Raw genomic sequence first — 17049 nt, forward strand, 5'->3', positions numbered from 1 at the left:
TATTATTATTATTATTATTATTATTATTACAATACGTTGACTTTATACGTCATTTCAAATTCTTCGACTAATTTTTTTTTTTACGAGATATAATTCTTTGTATAAATTGTTCGACTTTTTTTTTGAGGTTGAAATATTTATACGACGATATAACAAACGCGTTTGTGTAAATTCTATCTTTTTCTTTTTCTGTTAACAGGCGATGGCAGCGGTTGTGGGCTTAACATGTTCAAATGTCTCGACGGAAAGTGCATACCGGCATTGTTGGTTTGCAACTATGAACGTAACTGCGAGAACGCCGAGGACGAGTTTCAATCGTGTCGTAAGTACAAACAAAACCATGTATTTACACATAAACGTTATATATATATATTTTCATTTTCAACCTACGAAGAACTTATAATAATTAACGTCGTTTGTGTTTTTACGAATAAAAAGGTGAGAGAGAAGGTGGAAGAGAAGGAATGGTAGGAAAGGGGGTAAGAAAAATTGTCGAGTTTCGTTAATCGTTTAATAAATATCCTTAATTGAATATAACTTCTTTCTTATTTTTTTTATAAACAAATAATTCATAACAGTCAAAACTTCATTCGATTTTCTTTCCTTTCTTGTATTTTTTCAGCAACAAGATTTTTGTATGGGGAAGGGGGGCGGGGTTGGTGGGGGTTAAAGATTTGTTTGCGAATTCTTTGATTTATTTGATTTGGTTTCTTCCCCCCTCCCCATTCCTCCCGTGTAGAAAAATTGCGACGATTCGGGACGTTCTCGTTTCCCATTTGTGCACTCTCATGCTTACCAAAGTTTTGAACTTCGAAGAAACGTTTGTTATGCGCGAGACGATGTTAAACCGGAAGGTAGATAGGTAGGTAGGTAGAAAGAGGACGTTGATGACCCTCTTTCAAGTGCGACGTGCAAAAGTTCCGCTAGTAAACCAACGAATCAACGAACGAACGAACGACACTCGACAAAATGGGGACCCACTGCCACGATTTACGTTTTTTTTTTAATTTCACCGCTAAACCAGAGACTTTTCTTTTTCTTCTTCGTTTTTATTTCTTACGTCAAAGAATTCGAACATATTTCTACCGTACGAATTTAATCGGGTTGAACGATGATGATGATGATGATGATGATTATGATGTTGATGATGATTCGACAATCTAATTTCTACGATAAATTTAATAATTTAATAATCATTTTTCTTTTCTTTTTTTTTTTGTTTTGTTTCATTATCCTACGAAATTCTTTGTTAAATGTAATTAATAAAATAATAAGATTGAAATCGTGTTAGATGGTTGTATTTATCGCATAGAAAAATTTCGATGAATTCGTTCTCGAAATTATTTAATTTCCGACACGCGATATTCGTCGAATGATCAAATCAAACAAAAACGTAGATTCTTTTTTAATCGAAAACAGGAAAACTGTTACGTCTTATACTTGATATCGATGTATAATAATAATAATTATTATTATTATTTTTATTTTTATTGTTACATTGTCGATGAAACATATCGTATTTTTTTTATTTTTTTTCTCTGTTATGTAAGTTAAATAATTATTTTACTGAATAAATGACCATCGCGTGTCGTCACTATTGTGTCTGTTATGCGGTAAACATTTTTTTATCTATTGATTTTATTTCTATCGTATTGATTGCAATTGAGATTCTAACAAACAAAAAAATCCCTTCGTTTAAAACAAATTTATATTTTCCTTTATAAATTATTCTAAATTTATTTCTATTGCGATTTATATATTTTCTCGCGTATTATTTAACTTAGAAAAATATATGTTTCAATCTCATCATCATTATGATTTAATTAGAATTTGATTTCTTTTTTCAACTGCAATAGTTTTTCTTTTTTTCTACTTTTATATCAGAAAATGATCCCTAACGCTTTGATTAATTTATATTTCTTTCTAATCTATTTCTACGAATCAAATTTGTTCTCGCAATATTTTCTCTATTAACGTTAATTAACTTTATATATAATATAATTTTATATATATAATGTATATTTTATTATTTTATTATTTTTTTTGTTCGTAGCACCACCCGATTGCGAAGTCGGTCAAATTACTTGCGGCCAATATATTTTCAACAAAACCTATTGCATACCGTTACATCAAAAATGTGACATTACGGTGGATTGCGTGGACGGTTCCGATGAGGATGGTTGTCGTGAGTATCTTTTTTTTTCTAAACACTTCACTTAATTATATTTAAAAACGCACACACAGAAGAAAAAAAGAAAACCAACAGAACGGTTTTCTAAATTATCCAATAATCGAAATAATAGAAAATGTTTGGATTAATAAATCATACATACTTCGATGTCTCCGATAAATAAATTTAGAAACAGATTTATCAAGTTGAACTCTTCTTTGAGATATCTGATGTGAATGTCTTTTTTTATTTTTTTTTTGTTCTTATCTTTTTATATCTCATCTTAAGTTTATTCGCAGACTTTCCTTTTCTTAATGTGCATTGCATGCGATATACATAACTCGTTTCTATGCGATAATTTCCATGAAGATGTATTATATACGTTCAACGATGAAACATAATTTTATGCAAATTACTCATTTAAAAGAAAAAAAGAAAAAAGATATAGAAAATGTTTTTTTTTAATCTTTATTATCCATATTCTAACGTGAAGATTGATAGAAATGATATTATCAATTTTTCTTTTTTTCAAATCATTTCATTGCACGTATACTTATATTTTGCATATTTAAATGCAAATTATAAATGACCAAACTTATCTTTACATGAACTATAAAGATTTACGTGAGGGTTGCTTGATATATATATATTAAGTCGTCTTACGTATTATTATTTTATAAAAGTTAATTTGGCCGACAAAGAAATGATTTCTATGTATGTTTGATTAATAATTGTTCAAATTAACGGCTTATAAATATTTAACAATAACGAACAAAATAACTACGTACAAATCAATGATCAGTATTAATAAAACAAAGAATATAATTTATCATTAATTATTGGTATTTTAATGCGAAGATAAAATAAGAATATTTTTACCTTGTTGAATTAAATGTTGTTTTCCCAATATGGCGTATAAAAATCGTTTTCTAACCTCTTTTCGGTAACAAATGAGTTTCCTTATACAAATGATAAACTTCAGCTTGAAATATGTTATTACATTTAGGTATCATTAATGAAATTGTTTCGTTTGTATTTGAAAGTTAATATTTGTTAATATCAAATTATAAATTATTCTTTTAAATGACGAATAAAAATTCGACCACATAAAAAGGGGTTAATAATCTTGAAAAAGATGTTTCGTAAGAAATGACTCGAGTATTAATTTTAAAAGTAAATGGGGGTTTCTTTATCAATGAAATATGAGTGTTGGCAACGTAACGATAAATAAGATACTATAGTATACTATTCGCTAAGGAATATGATTATAGTATGATATTCGATCGAAAGAATTTGTAACGATTAGACGTCGTATACATCTATAGTTATTATTATTATTTGTTAAACATTTTTTTTTATTTTTTTAACTGTTCCATTACAAAATGTGTGTGCACTACTTAATGTTAAGAGTGTATATAAAAGTCGATGAACGATTATTACATCAGAATGTGAATATTATTACGAGATTTCTCATAATTCGTATGTGGAACAGACATCATCCAGCAAAGCTAGAAAACTTTCCTAACTAATTCTAATGCCACATTCATTGTCGACTTAACAATAAGTATCCTGGATTAGCATGAACTTTATAAAGAGGAGCATCGTAAATACTTTCTCTTTGATGTATCGTCATAGAAAATTTAATATTCGACAAAATAATTCATTCCTTTTTGATATCACAAGTTCTTGCAATTATATACTGTTGAGTATTCTTACCCCAAACTGCAATCAAATTTATATCAATTTCAAATGTAGACAATCCTTAAATACGTTTCTACTGCAAATATGAATTATTTAAATATCACATTTGATACGAATACACCTGTGACTTGATGTACATGTGTGTAAGTTATATTTCATACATATGATTTCATTTTATCATTTCAAATTTAAATGGAATGTTGGGTGATATATTAAAAACTAGTTTCAGTAATAAATAAGGGAACCAAGTAATAATGAAAAATATTTATACAAATATAAACTTTTCTGATATAAATTTGTACTCATCTTCATAGATACTGTTCAAAATGATCATCCTTCAGTATTTTCGTCTAATTACGATTATAGATAAGTTAATCTTTCCCTTATCGAGAAGATTTATCATCTAAACTAATTATAAATTTACATTTGACTTGGACAGACTTTGTAATTCACTTGACACTACTTTCAGTAAGAGAAGTTAAGACAGCTATGCCAGTAGCTTTGCTAAATCGACCAGACCGTAATTGAAAGCATTAATGTAGCTTAGAATAATAATGAATACGTCGTTAAATGCGTGGGGCTACTCGTGTTAGTGATTCCATATATATATATATATATACACACACACACGTACACACATATATAAATATACATATATACACGTAACGCGTTTAAGATACTTTTCTAAATAAAAAAAGAAAACACACGTTGCTAAAACATTCAATAATTATATCATAATTTATTATTACGTATTATTATGAAAAATAAAAAGAACATATAATAATAATAAAACAAATGAAGAGATAATCAGATGATCCTGGGACATTAGGTTTCGTCGATGGCCTTCGTTTCCTCGCACGATATTGTCCTTTGTGATACATTCGAGGTGTATGCGCGTGTGTTAATTTCCGGTAGTTACAGTGAATGAGTCTAAAGAGGGGATTCGTTTCGTCTTTATGCACTGGTACAAGTGCACTCCAATGAATAAAACTAATTGAGGGGTTGCGCGTGATAACTCAAGTGTATCCTATTTTCTCGATGACGTAATTAATTTAAAAACCATTTTCTTGGCCTCTCTCTCTCTCTCTCTCTCTCTCTCTCTCTCTCTCTCTCTCTCTCTTTGACGTTATGGGTAAAAGGTTTTTACAGTGAAAGTTTTTCTTTTTTCTTTTTTTTTACCTCTACTACAGATTATACTTAATTATGTTATAATGAGCGTAATCGGTATCTAACGAAATCGTCTGTTTAATTATTTTCTTCCAACGTTACATATGTTTACACATGTACAGTAAGTCACAAAAGTATTCGTAATTTAATCTCTTATTGTCAATTTTAAATCATTGATATATTCGCAATGATATTTGAAGTATACAATTTTATAAATAAAAATATGCGTGAAAGGGTGGGTTTTTTTTTTGTAAATGGATCGAACTTTGACTTTTTTATTGAAACTCAAAACTTTTTGAACCAATCCCTCCTATATATTTTCGTATATAAGAATTTATGTTGTTACATTGCATTACGAAGAAATATAAATTTTGTTGTTGTTGTTGTTGTAAATTGACAATAAGGGTAAGGAATATTCTTCCGACTTGATAGAATAAAAATATGGTTGTTTGAAGTATGGTTATAAAAGTTTGAACAAATCCGCATACAGATTACAGAAAATGTCAGCCGGACGACTTTAGATGCGGCGGTACTCATCCTGAACTTTGTATACCGAAAGAAAAAGTTTGCGACGGATATTTGGATTGTCGTAACGGAAAGGACGAAGAAAAATGTGATAGCAACGTAAAGGCACCATGTCAACTCGACGAATTTCGATGTAACACCACGCAAAAATGTATAGAACATAGTGCAAGATGTAATCACAGGGACGATTGCGGTGACAACAGCGACGAGGAACATTGCAGTTAGTATTACATATAAAACACACACACATATATATCCAACAAAATGCAAAAAACGAAAATATCTAAAAAAAAAGTATAAAATTTCATAAATTTATTTATATTGTTATATCACAATCATAAAATGAAATTTATCTATTAACAAGGAGTTTGATTTACCAGTAAATTCTCGGAGGCAGCGTGGCCGAGCGGACTAAGGCGCTGGTTTTAGGCACCAGTCCGAAAGGGCGTGGGTTCGAATCCCACCGCTGTCAAACTTTTTTTTTTTAATTTTTTTTACAAAATTAATTATTAGAATTTATTTAAATATTCGAATTATTTAAATTATAATAAAATATATTTTTTCCTATATATTTTAAATCAAATCCTCTGCCATAATTACTAGGGACGTATAAAATATATACAAATATATTGTATATCGTGTTTTATACTTTTGTTTGATATTATAAAATTGCAAAAAAACAAAAAAGAATACTAATAGAATACAATAAAAAGGTCTATTTTATATTTTTCATTCTTCTAGGTTTTCCACCGTGTACGATAAACCAGTTTCGTTGCTCAAATGCACTTTGTTTACCTCTGGTATTTCGATGCGACGGTTATTTGGATTGCATCGATGGTTCTGATGAGAAAGGTTGTTCGGCGACAGCTTGTCCTAGCCACAAATTCATGTGTCCGAAGGGTGCACCAGGTGGTAAACCACTTTGTATTAATAGATCTCAGCTCTGCGATGGTAAAATCGATTGCGAGGATGGTGCTGACGAGGAAGCTGCTTGTTGTAAGTTTTGAAAAAAGAGACATTGAATTCTTCTTAAAAAAAAAAAAGTTGTTTAATATCGTTTCCTTATTTTTTCTTTTTTTCTAGCAACGAGCATGTGCGGATCATTGGGTTGCGAGTTCAATTGTCAACCATCTCCAACTGGAGGTGTTTGTTATTGTTCTCCTGGTAGAATACTAGCGAACGATTCAAGAAGTTGCATAGGTATAACAACTTGAAACAAATATTTTTTTACGAATAAAAAATCTGTAGATTTAAAATGGTGCCGAGACGTTACATTACTTTTCTTTCGTTTCTTTTCTTTTTTTTTTCTTTTTTTTTTTCAACAGACAGAGACGAGTGCATGGAGTGGAACTTCTGCGATCAAATTTGCGAGAACATAGATGGTTCATACAGGTGTAGTTGTGCACCGGGTTACGTATTACACGGAAGTAACGAGTGTCGTGCTCAGAATATCTCAGCTTTCGAATTATTGGTTGCCCAAGACCGTGCTATTTGGAGGATGTCGGCTAACGGGCAGGATCCAAGGATAGTTGCTAACACTACAGGTGCCAGCGGAGTTGACTATCTTTACTCGCGAAATCTTTTGTTTTGGAGCGACACTAAAACGAGGAAAGTGCATTCGGAATCTTTGAATGGTAACATGGCTACCTCTGCGTTAGACATATATCTACCAGTTTCCTGGGGCCCGGTATCGATAGCAGTTGATTGGATCGGAGAGAAGCTTTATATTGTTGACTCGGTCGTTCAAAAGATAGACGTATTTGAATTGGACGGGCGATATCATGGGATCGTACTTGGATCTAATCTAACTAGCCCTTCCGATATCGCATTGGATCCAACCGTGGGTCTTATGTTCATTGCCGACAGCAGACAAGTTTTAAGAGCAAACATGGATGGTACTTCAGCGTTTCCAATCGTATCCGAGGCAGCGTATAAAGTATCCGGTATAGCCGTCGATACGATAACACGAAGAATTTATTGGTGCGATGCGTTGTTGGATTATATTGAAACTGCCGATTATTATGGACGAAATAGAGTAATTGTGGTGAAAGGATCACAAGTACCGTCCCCGGTGAGATTGACTTTGTTTGAAAGTAAGATATATTGGACGGATAATATGAAACAGGCGGTAATGAGTGTCGACAAGAAGCAAGTGAGTAATTCTATAGAAACAGTGTTCAAAGTAAGAGATGCTAAGGCTGTTAAAGCTCTTCATGCATTAGCTCAGCCAGCCGTTTCGAATCCTTGCGGTAATAACAATGGTGGTTGTCAACACATGTGCATAGTTACTGCCGTGTCGAGTCAAGAGAATAGTTTGGGTTATCGTTGTGCTTGCGACATCGGTTGGAGACTATCGAGTGATCTGAGAAATTGTAATTTAGTCCAAGAGTTCCTTATGTACTCCCAACAAAGATTTATTAAGGGTCGCGTATTGGATCCGGTTATAGAGGGTTTCAGCGATGCGATATTGCCCGTCGTTTCAAGAAGAGCAAGATTCGTCGGTTTAGACTACGACGCTTATGATCAATACATTTACTATAGCGATGTCTTGCAAGACGTCATTTACAGGGTACATCAAAACGGTACCGGTCGAGAAATAGTATTGGCGAGTCAAAACGAAGGTGTTGAAGGATTGGCGGTCGATTGGGCTGCCAAAAATCTGTATTACATTGACTCGCGCAAAGGAACCTTGAACGTATTGAGCACGCGAAATGTAACTTACAGAAGAACGCTGTTAAAAAATCTTAAACGACCACGTGCCATCGTAATTCATCCAAATCAGGGATACATCTTCTTCTCCGAATGGGATAGACCAGCTAATATCAGCAGAGCACACGCAGACGGATCCAATTTGATAGTTTTTAAAAATCTAACTTTAGGTTGGCCAAACGGATTGGCCATTGATTTTTACAATCACAGATTATATTGGTGCGACGCATTACTCGATCACGTACAACATTCGAATCTCGATGGTACGGACGTTCGTACCGTTAATTCGAGATTAATACGACATCCATTTTCCATAGCTATACACGAACAGTGGATGTACATAACCGATTGGAGATTAGACGCCATAATTCGACTTCACAAGAAAACTGGAGAACAGGAATCGATTCTCGTTCGCGAGCCAGCCTCGAATAGACTTTACGGCGTTAAAGTATTCAGTCGTGATGTACAAGTCTATACATTGGGAAATACCTGTTCTATAAATAATGGTGGTTGCGAAAAACTCTGCTTTGCAATACCGCATAACAATACAAATAAGAATGTTGTTACTCCTCACTTGACTCAAGTTTGCGGTTGCCCCTACGGTGAAAGATTGCAAGCCAATGGAAAAACGTGCACGGCTGATCCAGAATTGGAACCACCCGTTCAAGCTTGTCCTAATAGTTGGGATTTCACTTGTGCAAATCAAAGATGTATACCGCAGTCTTGGGTTTGCGACGGGGAGAACGATTGTTTGGACAACAGCGACGAGATGCAAAATTGTACTAAAACAACGTGCGGTACCAACGAGTTCCAGTGTAAATCGGGTAGATGCATGCCCATGAGTTTCCATTGCGATTCGGAGAACGATTGCGGCGACAACAGCGACGAACTCGGATGTCCTAACGTAACGTGCAGCAGTAATCAGTTTGCTTGTGCAAATAACCGTTGTATACCAGCCACATGGAAATGCGATTCTGAAAACGATTGCGGGGATAGTTCGGACGAGGGTGATTTCTGTGCAGCCAAAACCTGTTCTTATTTCCAATTTACCTGTCCACGATCGGGTCATTGTATTCCTCAATCTTGGGTATGCGACGGCGACAACGATTGTTTCGATCAACAAGACGAAGCGGATTGTCCACCAGTTACATGTGTCAGTACGTTATTCAGTTGTGCTGATAAAAAGATGTGCATTTTAGATTCGTACAAATGTGACGGTATATCGGATTGTAACGACGGTAGCGACGAACTAAATTGTCCATCATTGGCCCCGGATCAGTGTAATACCGATAAACAATTCCAATGCGTTAGCTCGTCCATTTGTATTCCAAGAAGTTGGTATTGCGATGGTACGGCAGATTGTCCTGATAAATCTGACGAACCTCCTACTTGCGAACAAGTCGATTGTCATCCTGGCTATTTCAAGTGTCAAAACTCCCGATGCGTTTTCAAGGCTTACATATGCGACGGGAAAGACGATTGCGGAGATAATTCCGACGAGGACACGACTCTGCACGCTTGCGGACCACCGGAACATAAATGCGACTCGGAACAATGGAAATGTCCAAATATAACTAACAGATGCATCAACTTAACTCAAGTATGCGACGGTACATTCGATTGCCCTAACGGCGCTGACGAAGGAGTCGGCTGTGACTTGGAAGAATGCCAACATCAGAGTGGATTATGCAGCAACAAATGCATTCGTACACCTTTAGGAGCTCAATGTGCCTGTTCGGCTGGCGAGGAACTCGATTCCGATGGATATACTTGTCGGGATTTGGACGAATGCGATCCACCCGGTCGTTGTTCCCAGATTTGTATAAATAACAAAGGAAGTTATCATTGTAATTGCGTAGATGGTTATATTCTTGAAAAGGATAAGCATACCTGCAAGGCATTAAATCACAGCGCAGCGTTTCTCATTATATCCAATAGGCATACTATACTGGTTGCTGATTTGCAAGAGCAAGCTTTGGAGAGAGTACCCATCAACGTAGAAAACGTTGTAGCAACTTCTAGTAACATGCACACGGGAACTATATTTTGGTCTGACATGAAATTAAAGAAAATCTCAAGATTGGAAAGAGGCAGCGATCCGCAAGACGTTATATCAACCGGTTTAGATTTAGTCGAAGGATTGGCATACGATTGGATAGGTCAAAATTTGTATTGGTTAGATTCGAAATTAAATACGATTGAAGTAGCCAAAGAAACTGGGGAAAGGAGAATGGTACTTGTGAAAGAAAACATAACTCAACCCCGTGGAATGTGTTTGGATCCAAGTCCAGAAGCTCGATGGTTGTTCTGGACGGATTGGGGTGAAAATCCGCGTATAGAAAGAATTGGAATGGATGGTACGAATAGATCTACCATTATCAGTACCAAGATATATTGGCCTAATGGATTAGCATTGGATATCGCCAATAAAAGAGTATACTTTGCCGACAGTAAATTAGATTTCATTGACACTTGCTTGTACGACGGTAGTAAAAGAATCCAAGTATTAGCTAGTTCACATTACTTGTTGCATCCTCATTCGCTCACGTTATTTGAAGACACGATGTATTGGACGGACAGACAATTAAACAGAGTATTATCGGCTCATAAATTTTATGGATCTAATCCAACAGTCATATCACATTTGATATCACAACCGTTGTCTATACACGTACATCATCCAGTATTACAACCGATGTCACCAAATCCCTGCAATTCAACGAGCAGCGAAACGTGCGATCATCTGTGCCTTCTTTCACCGAGTAATCCATTGGGATATACCTGCAAGTGTCAAGCTGGTTACAAATTAGTCAAAGGTTTCCAATGCGTCCAAGAAGATTCCCCATATTTGATGGTATTGCGCGGATCACAAATCGTAGATATTTCTTTAACACCTGGCGATACTAAAACCGGTTACATAACTCCGGTTGTTGGAGTAGAAAATGGTCGGGTTATTGATTTCGATAGAAAGGATCGAATAATTTATTGGTTGCAAGGAAAAGAATCTGACGAAGAAAATGGCACGATATATACCATACCCTATGACGGTGGAAATAAAACAGAATTTCCAAATCCAGCTGGTGATTCCGGTATCGTTGGGTCACCCTCCACCATGGCTTTCGATTGGTTCGGTAGAAATTTGTTTATAGGAAACCGATATGCCTCCAACATCGAGGCTATTAAAATTGATGGAAAAACGAGATTTAGGACAATCGTATTAGCGAACGACGGCAACAGAACATCCGTAGCTAGGCCGAAATCCATGTGCGTCGAACCAATCGATGGACATATATTCTGGGTTGACGATGGTGGTTTTGGTATACCAATGAAAATAGGAAGAGTGAATATGGACGGTACTAATCCAATCGTGCTCGTGGATAATGTTGAAAAGCCGGTGGCCATAACGATAGATATTCCAAGTAAAACAGTTTATTTCAGTACGGAATATCCAACATTTGTTATGGCCATGAGCACGGATGGCAGAAACGTTAGGACTATTCTTTCAATTGCAAATAATATAGCTTTGCCAAAGGCTCTAGCTGTTCACGAATCTAAATTGTATCTTCTAGATCCTGTCTACGATAAAATTGAAAGGGTAGACCTTCCTAACGGTGACAATCCTACTACCATAGTCGACAACGACTCGGAATTAAAGACCATGATTATTTATAAGAAACGCATTACCGGATCACATCCTTGCCTTGTTAACAACGGTGGTTGCGAACAACTATGTTTTCCATCTTCGGGAGGAACCAGAGTATGCGCTTGCGGAATGGAATATCGTAAAGTGGACGACACCAGGTGCGAACCTTTCAAGACATTTGCTGTGGTATCTCAATTGGATGTGGCAAGAGGGTACAGTTTGAAAGATGCCAAAGAAGCTATGGTACCCATTGCTGGTACTGGTCATCACATTTTACACGTGGACGTCCATTATGCGAATAATTGGATTTATTGGGTTGAATTTAATCGCGGAATATGGAACGGAATTTTCCGTATAAGACCAAACGGAACGGAACTTCAACAGATTATTAAACAAGGAATAGGCTCTAATGGTATCCGTGGATTGACCATTGATTGGATAGCTGGCAATTTATATTTCGCCAACGTTTTCCCACACGATAATTACGTAGAAGTTTGCAGGCTCGACGGTAGCCACAGGAAAGTCCTTATAAAGACGATGACCGATGCACCCAGAGAACTAGCAGTTAATCCCATAAAAAGATTTTTATATTGGATCGATTACGGACAATATCCTAGAATAGGTAAAGCATTTCTGGATGGTAGTAATTCATCGTCCATCGTTACATCTGGTATCAGCACACCGCGCGATTTAACCGTCGATCCCGTGACTCATGATCTTTATTGGGTCGATTCGAAATTGGACACAATACAGAAGGTATCTTACACCGGTGGGAATCGTCAGATAATACGTAGAAATTTGCCAAACCCGATGGGCGTTGCTATTTATGGCGACGAAGTTTATTGGGTCGACAGAAATTTGGCTACGGTATTTAAAGCAAGCAAATATCACGGCAACACGAGCTTACCGATCCCGGTCAGAACGAATTTACCTAAATTAAGGGACATCGTTATATTCGATCAGAAAAATCAACCGTCCGATTTTACGAATCAATGTTCGATAGCCAACGCCGGTTGTGCACAACTATGTTTTGCCTTTCCCAATGATCGATTTGTATGCGACTGTGCCACCGGGAAATTGGCTAGTGACGGTGAAACCTGCGAGAATATGAACGAGTATCTGGTATTCGCTACGAGAACAGAAATAAGATCGATTGGCTTGGATCCACGTAATACGAGTCTTCCATTCAATCCAATTGCTAATTTCACGAACGTTGCTGGTATCGATTTCGATTACGCCGATAAAAAACTTTTCTTCACGGAAATAACGCCCTGGGCACAGATAGCATGGATGCAAGCTGAAAATCCATCATTAACCGAAATGCATACACTTTTAAACAAGGACATCAATCCAGAAGGCATATCGTACGATTGGACTCAAAAGAAAGTATACTGGGCTGATTATACTAATAACAGTATCTATGCGATGAACCTAGACGGTTCGCACATGGTAATGATAGCTAGAGTCAACAGACCCAGAGCTATAGTCGTAGATCCTTGCAATGGATCGCTCTACTTTACCGACTGGGGTCGTTTCGGTACATCGGGAAAAATTTTCCGAACTACCATGGCCGGTTCATTGAGAAAAGCGATCATCGATAAGGATCTATTACAACCAAGCGGATTGGCTATCGATTATGAGGATCGTATGCTTTATTGGACTGATGCTGTACGAGAAAAAATCGAAAGATCCGATCTTAATGGAAAGAATCGCGAAGTTTTGGTCAGCGCCACGATTTATCCGTTTGCCATTACCGTCTTCCGTGAACATATTTATTGGACTGATCTTCAACTACGTGGGGTATATCGTGCTGACAAATATACAGGTGCCAATAAGATAGAATTAGTCAAACGTTTGGAGTATTCGCCTAGAGACCTGTTCGTTTATTCCGCGGAAAGGCAAAAGTGTAAAGTCAATCCTTGTAATATCAAAAACGGAGGATGTGATCAATCTTGTCATCCTGGAGTTAATGGATCGGCAGAATGTAAATGCGACGATAATAGCAGGCTCGTAAACGAGGACAGAATGTGTGTGCCTAAGAACGTAACTTGCGAGGCTAGTAAATTTGCTTGTAGAAATGGTCGTTGCATCTCGAGAATGTGGGCATGCGACGGGGACGATGATTGTAATGACGGCTCGGACGAAGATACCAACTATTGTTGTAAGTTATTTTGCTAGTTTTTTTCTTTAGTTTTCATTTCATCACATCACGATTACTATAATGTGTCGATGTATCATTGTTATTTTATTTTTACTTTAGCTTATCACTCGTGCAGTCCGAACGAGTTCCGTTGCAACAACGGTCGTTGCATATTTAAAACTTGGAAATGCGATCATGAGAACGATTGTCGCGATGGTAGCGATGAAGAAGGTTGCGTTTATCCACCTTGCGCTCATGGCGAATTCACTTGCGACAATTATCGTTGCATACCGCAATCCCAAGTTTGTAATGGAATTAATGATTGCAAGGACAGCCAAACGTCGGACGAAACCTACGAGCGTTGTCCACAAAATACTACTTGTCCACAGAATTATTTGAAATGCGAGAAAACCAATATCTGTATTGAACCGTATTGGCTTTGCGACGGGGACAATGATTGCGGTGATAACAGTGACGAGAATCCTTTACATTGCGCTCAAAGAACATGTCCTCCCAACAGTTTCCGTTGTCCGAATCACAGATGTATTCCAGCTACTTGGTATTGCGACGGGGATGACGATTGTCTCGATGGTAGCGACGAACCACCCGGTTATTGTCAATCCGAGGGCAGAACTTGTTTCGGTGATTTGTTCACTTGCGACAATGGCAATTGCATTCCGAGAATTTACATTTGCGATGGGGACAATGATTGTTTGGACAATTCCGATGAAGACGAAAGACACCAGTGCAGTAAGCGTTTATATCAGTATATATTATTGTGCTTGAAATTTTTCAAAAATATTCCATTATTTAATGCACATCTATTTATTTTGATATCCATAGATGACAGGAAATGCGACGAAGAAACCGAATTTACGTGCACCGCCAATAAAGTATGGAACCGAGCTCAGTGTATTCCAAAGAAATGGTTGTGCGACGGTGATCCAGATTGCGTGGATGGTGCCGATGAAAATGTAACGTTGCATCGTTGTCCTGAACCAACTCCGTGCGGTGAAAATCAATTTACATGTAACAACGGACGTTGCCTTAATCGCAATTGGCTTTGCGATCACGACAATGATTGCGGTGACGGTAGCGACGAAGGAAAGATATGTAATTCGCAATACAAACAGTGCACGGCCCAAGAATTCACTTGTCAAAATTTCAAATGCATTAGAAAACAATTCCGTTGCGACGGCCAAGACGATTGTGGCGATCATTCGGACGAAGTTGATTGTCGTAAGTATTACAATGATTTTTTTTCTTTTTTAATATTATCAAACTTTACTCATTAGATGAAATATAAAAATGTAAAATTTGACACAGCATCTAAAACTAAAAATACAACTTGTCCGAATCCCGGAGAATTTATGTGCGCCAATGGACTCTGCATAGATCAACAATTAGTTTGTAACAAAGAACCAGATTGTGCTGACGAAAGTGACGAGCCAGCACATTGTAACGTCGACGAATGCGCGCGTCCAGAATTGAACCAATGCGGACATAGATGCGTCGACACGCCAACCAGTTATTACTGCGAATGCAATCCGGGATATAAATTATTGGAGGATGGTAAAGCTTGCGCTGATATCGATGAATGTATTGAAACGCCTCAAGTCTGTAGTCAACAATGCGAGAACACCCCGGGTGGATATTATTGTAAATGTAACGAGCGTTGGTACGAGAGAGCCGCCGATGAACATACTTGCAAAAGGAGAGACAAAATAGAACCATGGGTTATATTCACTAATAAATATTACGTTAGAAATATGTCGACTGATGCGAAAAGATACAGTTTGATGCATCAAGATCTTATTAACGTTGTTGCTTTAGATGCCGATTATCATACGCAAGAAATGTTATACTTTTGCGATGTAACTGCTAAGACTATATACAGGTATTACACTAATTATTATAATATATTCATATTTTCAAATGTAAAATTCGTAATAGAAATGATTCATTCGAATTGTTGGGTTTACTTTTCTAGAGCACCTGTAGCCGGTGGCAAAAAAGAACCGATTATACGTCACGATAGTTTAGGATTAGAAGGAATTGCTATTGATTGGGTTGGACGAAAACTTTACTGGTTAGATCGACATGCAAAACATTTGGATGTTTCTGAATTGGATGGTACCAATAGAAAAACTTTATGGTCTGGAATAGCTGATCCAAGAGCTATCGTGGTTCATCCTGGTACTGGATATTTGTACTTCACTTCTTGGCATCTGCAGGTATTAAATGCATGAGATTAAATAGTGCATTTAAGAAAAAAAATAATTTTTCTCTATATACGTTTTGTTAATTTCGATATTTGCGTTCTACAGGCATATATTGGAAGACTAGGTATGGATGGTAGCAACTTTTCTCGAATTCTTACATGGGAAGATAACATCGCTTGGCCTAATGCCTTAACTATAGATTACTTTACCGATCGCATATTCTGGGCCGATGCTCATTTGGATTACATAGCATTCGCTGACCTAGACGGACACAACAGAAGAATCGTTCTTTCTGGTCCCGCGGTACCGCACGTTTTTGCTATCACAGTATTCGATGATTATATTTATTGGACCGATTGGAATCTCAAAGCTATCAGTAAAGCAGAGAAATTCTCTGGTGCTAATTTACAAATACTACGAAATACAACCCACAGGCCTTACGATATTCTCATATATCATCCATTGCGTCAATTGCCTTATAACAACCCATGTGCATTAAATAACGGTGGATGTTCGCATCTCTGTCTTATTGCTCCACCAGCAAGTTCTTATTTGTTGGAAGGTTACGGTCAACCTGGCGTAACCTCGGCTAAATGCAAATGTCCTAATCAATTCGTTTTAAGCAAGGATGAAAAAACTTGTATAGCTAATTGTACAGCTGGACAACACCGTTGTGGTCCGCCCGATGAAAAATGCATTCCTTGGTACTGGAAGTAAGTAAAATTATCATCTAACAAATCTATTTGCCTTTCACTTGTTAGATAATATTTTA

At 36.7% G+C, this 17049-nt stretch overlaps 1 protein-coding gene and 1 non-coding gene across 3 annotated transcripts in view; both read left to right on the forward strand.

Annotated features, from left to right (window-relative positions):
• LOC122521348 (low-density lipoprotein receptor-related protein 2) overlaps positions 1-17049 on the forward strand; it is a 52650-nt gene that overhangs the window by 31633 nt on the left and 3968 nt on the right. For both annotated transcript variants that reach the window (XM_043642007.1, XM_043642008.1), the window contains exons 2-12: positions 200-322; positions 2054-2185; positions 5529-5783; positions 6305-6559; positions 6647-6763; positions 6889-14076; positions 14176-14805; positions 14899-15294; positions 15382-15952; positions 16046-16289; positions 16383-16990. In XM_043642007.1, coding sequence (XP_043497942.1) covers positions 200-322; positions 2054-2185; positions 5529-5783; positions 6305-6559; positions 6647-6763; positions 6889-14076; positions 14176-14805; positions 14899-15294; positions 15382-15952; positions 16046-16289; positions 16383-16990 — 10519 coding nt within the window. The remainder of the gene's footprint in view (positions 1-199; positions 323-2053; positions 2186-5528; positions 5784-6304; positions 6560-6646; positions 6764-6888; positions 14077-14175; positions 14806-14898; positions 15295-15381; positions 15953-16045; positions 16290-16382; positions 16991-17049) is intronic.
• Trnal-uag lies at positions 5956-6035 on the forward strand. The gene has a single exon. It is a non-coding gene; the product is annotated as a tRNA-Leu (tRNA).

Source organism: Polistes fuscatus, unplaced genomic scaffold (assembly GCF_010416935.1).
Source record: "Polistes fuscatus isolate 324 unplaced genomic scaffold, CU_Pfus_HIC Scaffold4, whole genome shotgun sequence".
Classification (NCBI taxonomy): domain Eukaryota; kingdom Metazoa; phylum Arthropoda; class Insecta; order Hymenoptera; family Vespidae; genus Polistes; species Polistes fuscatus.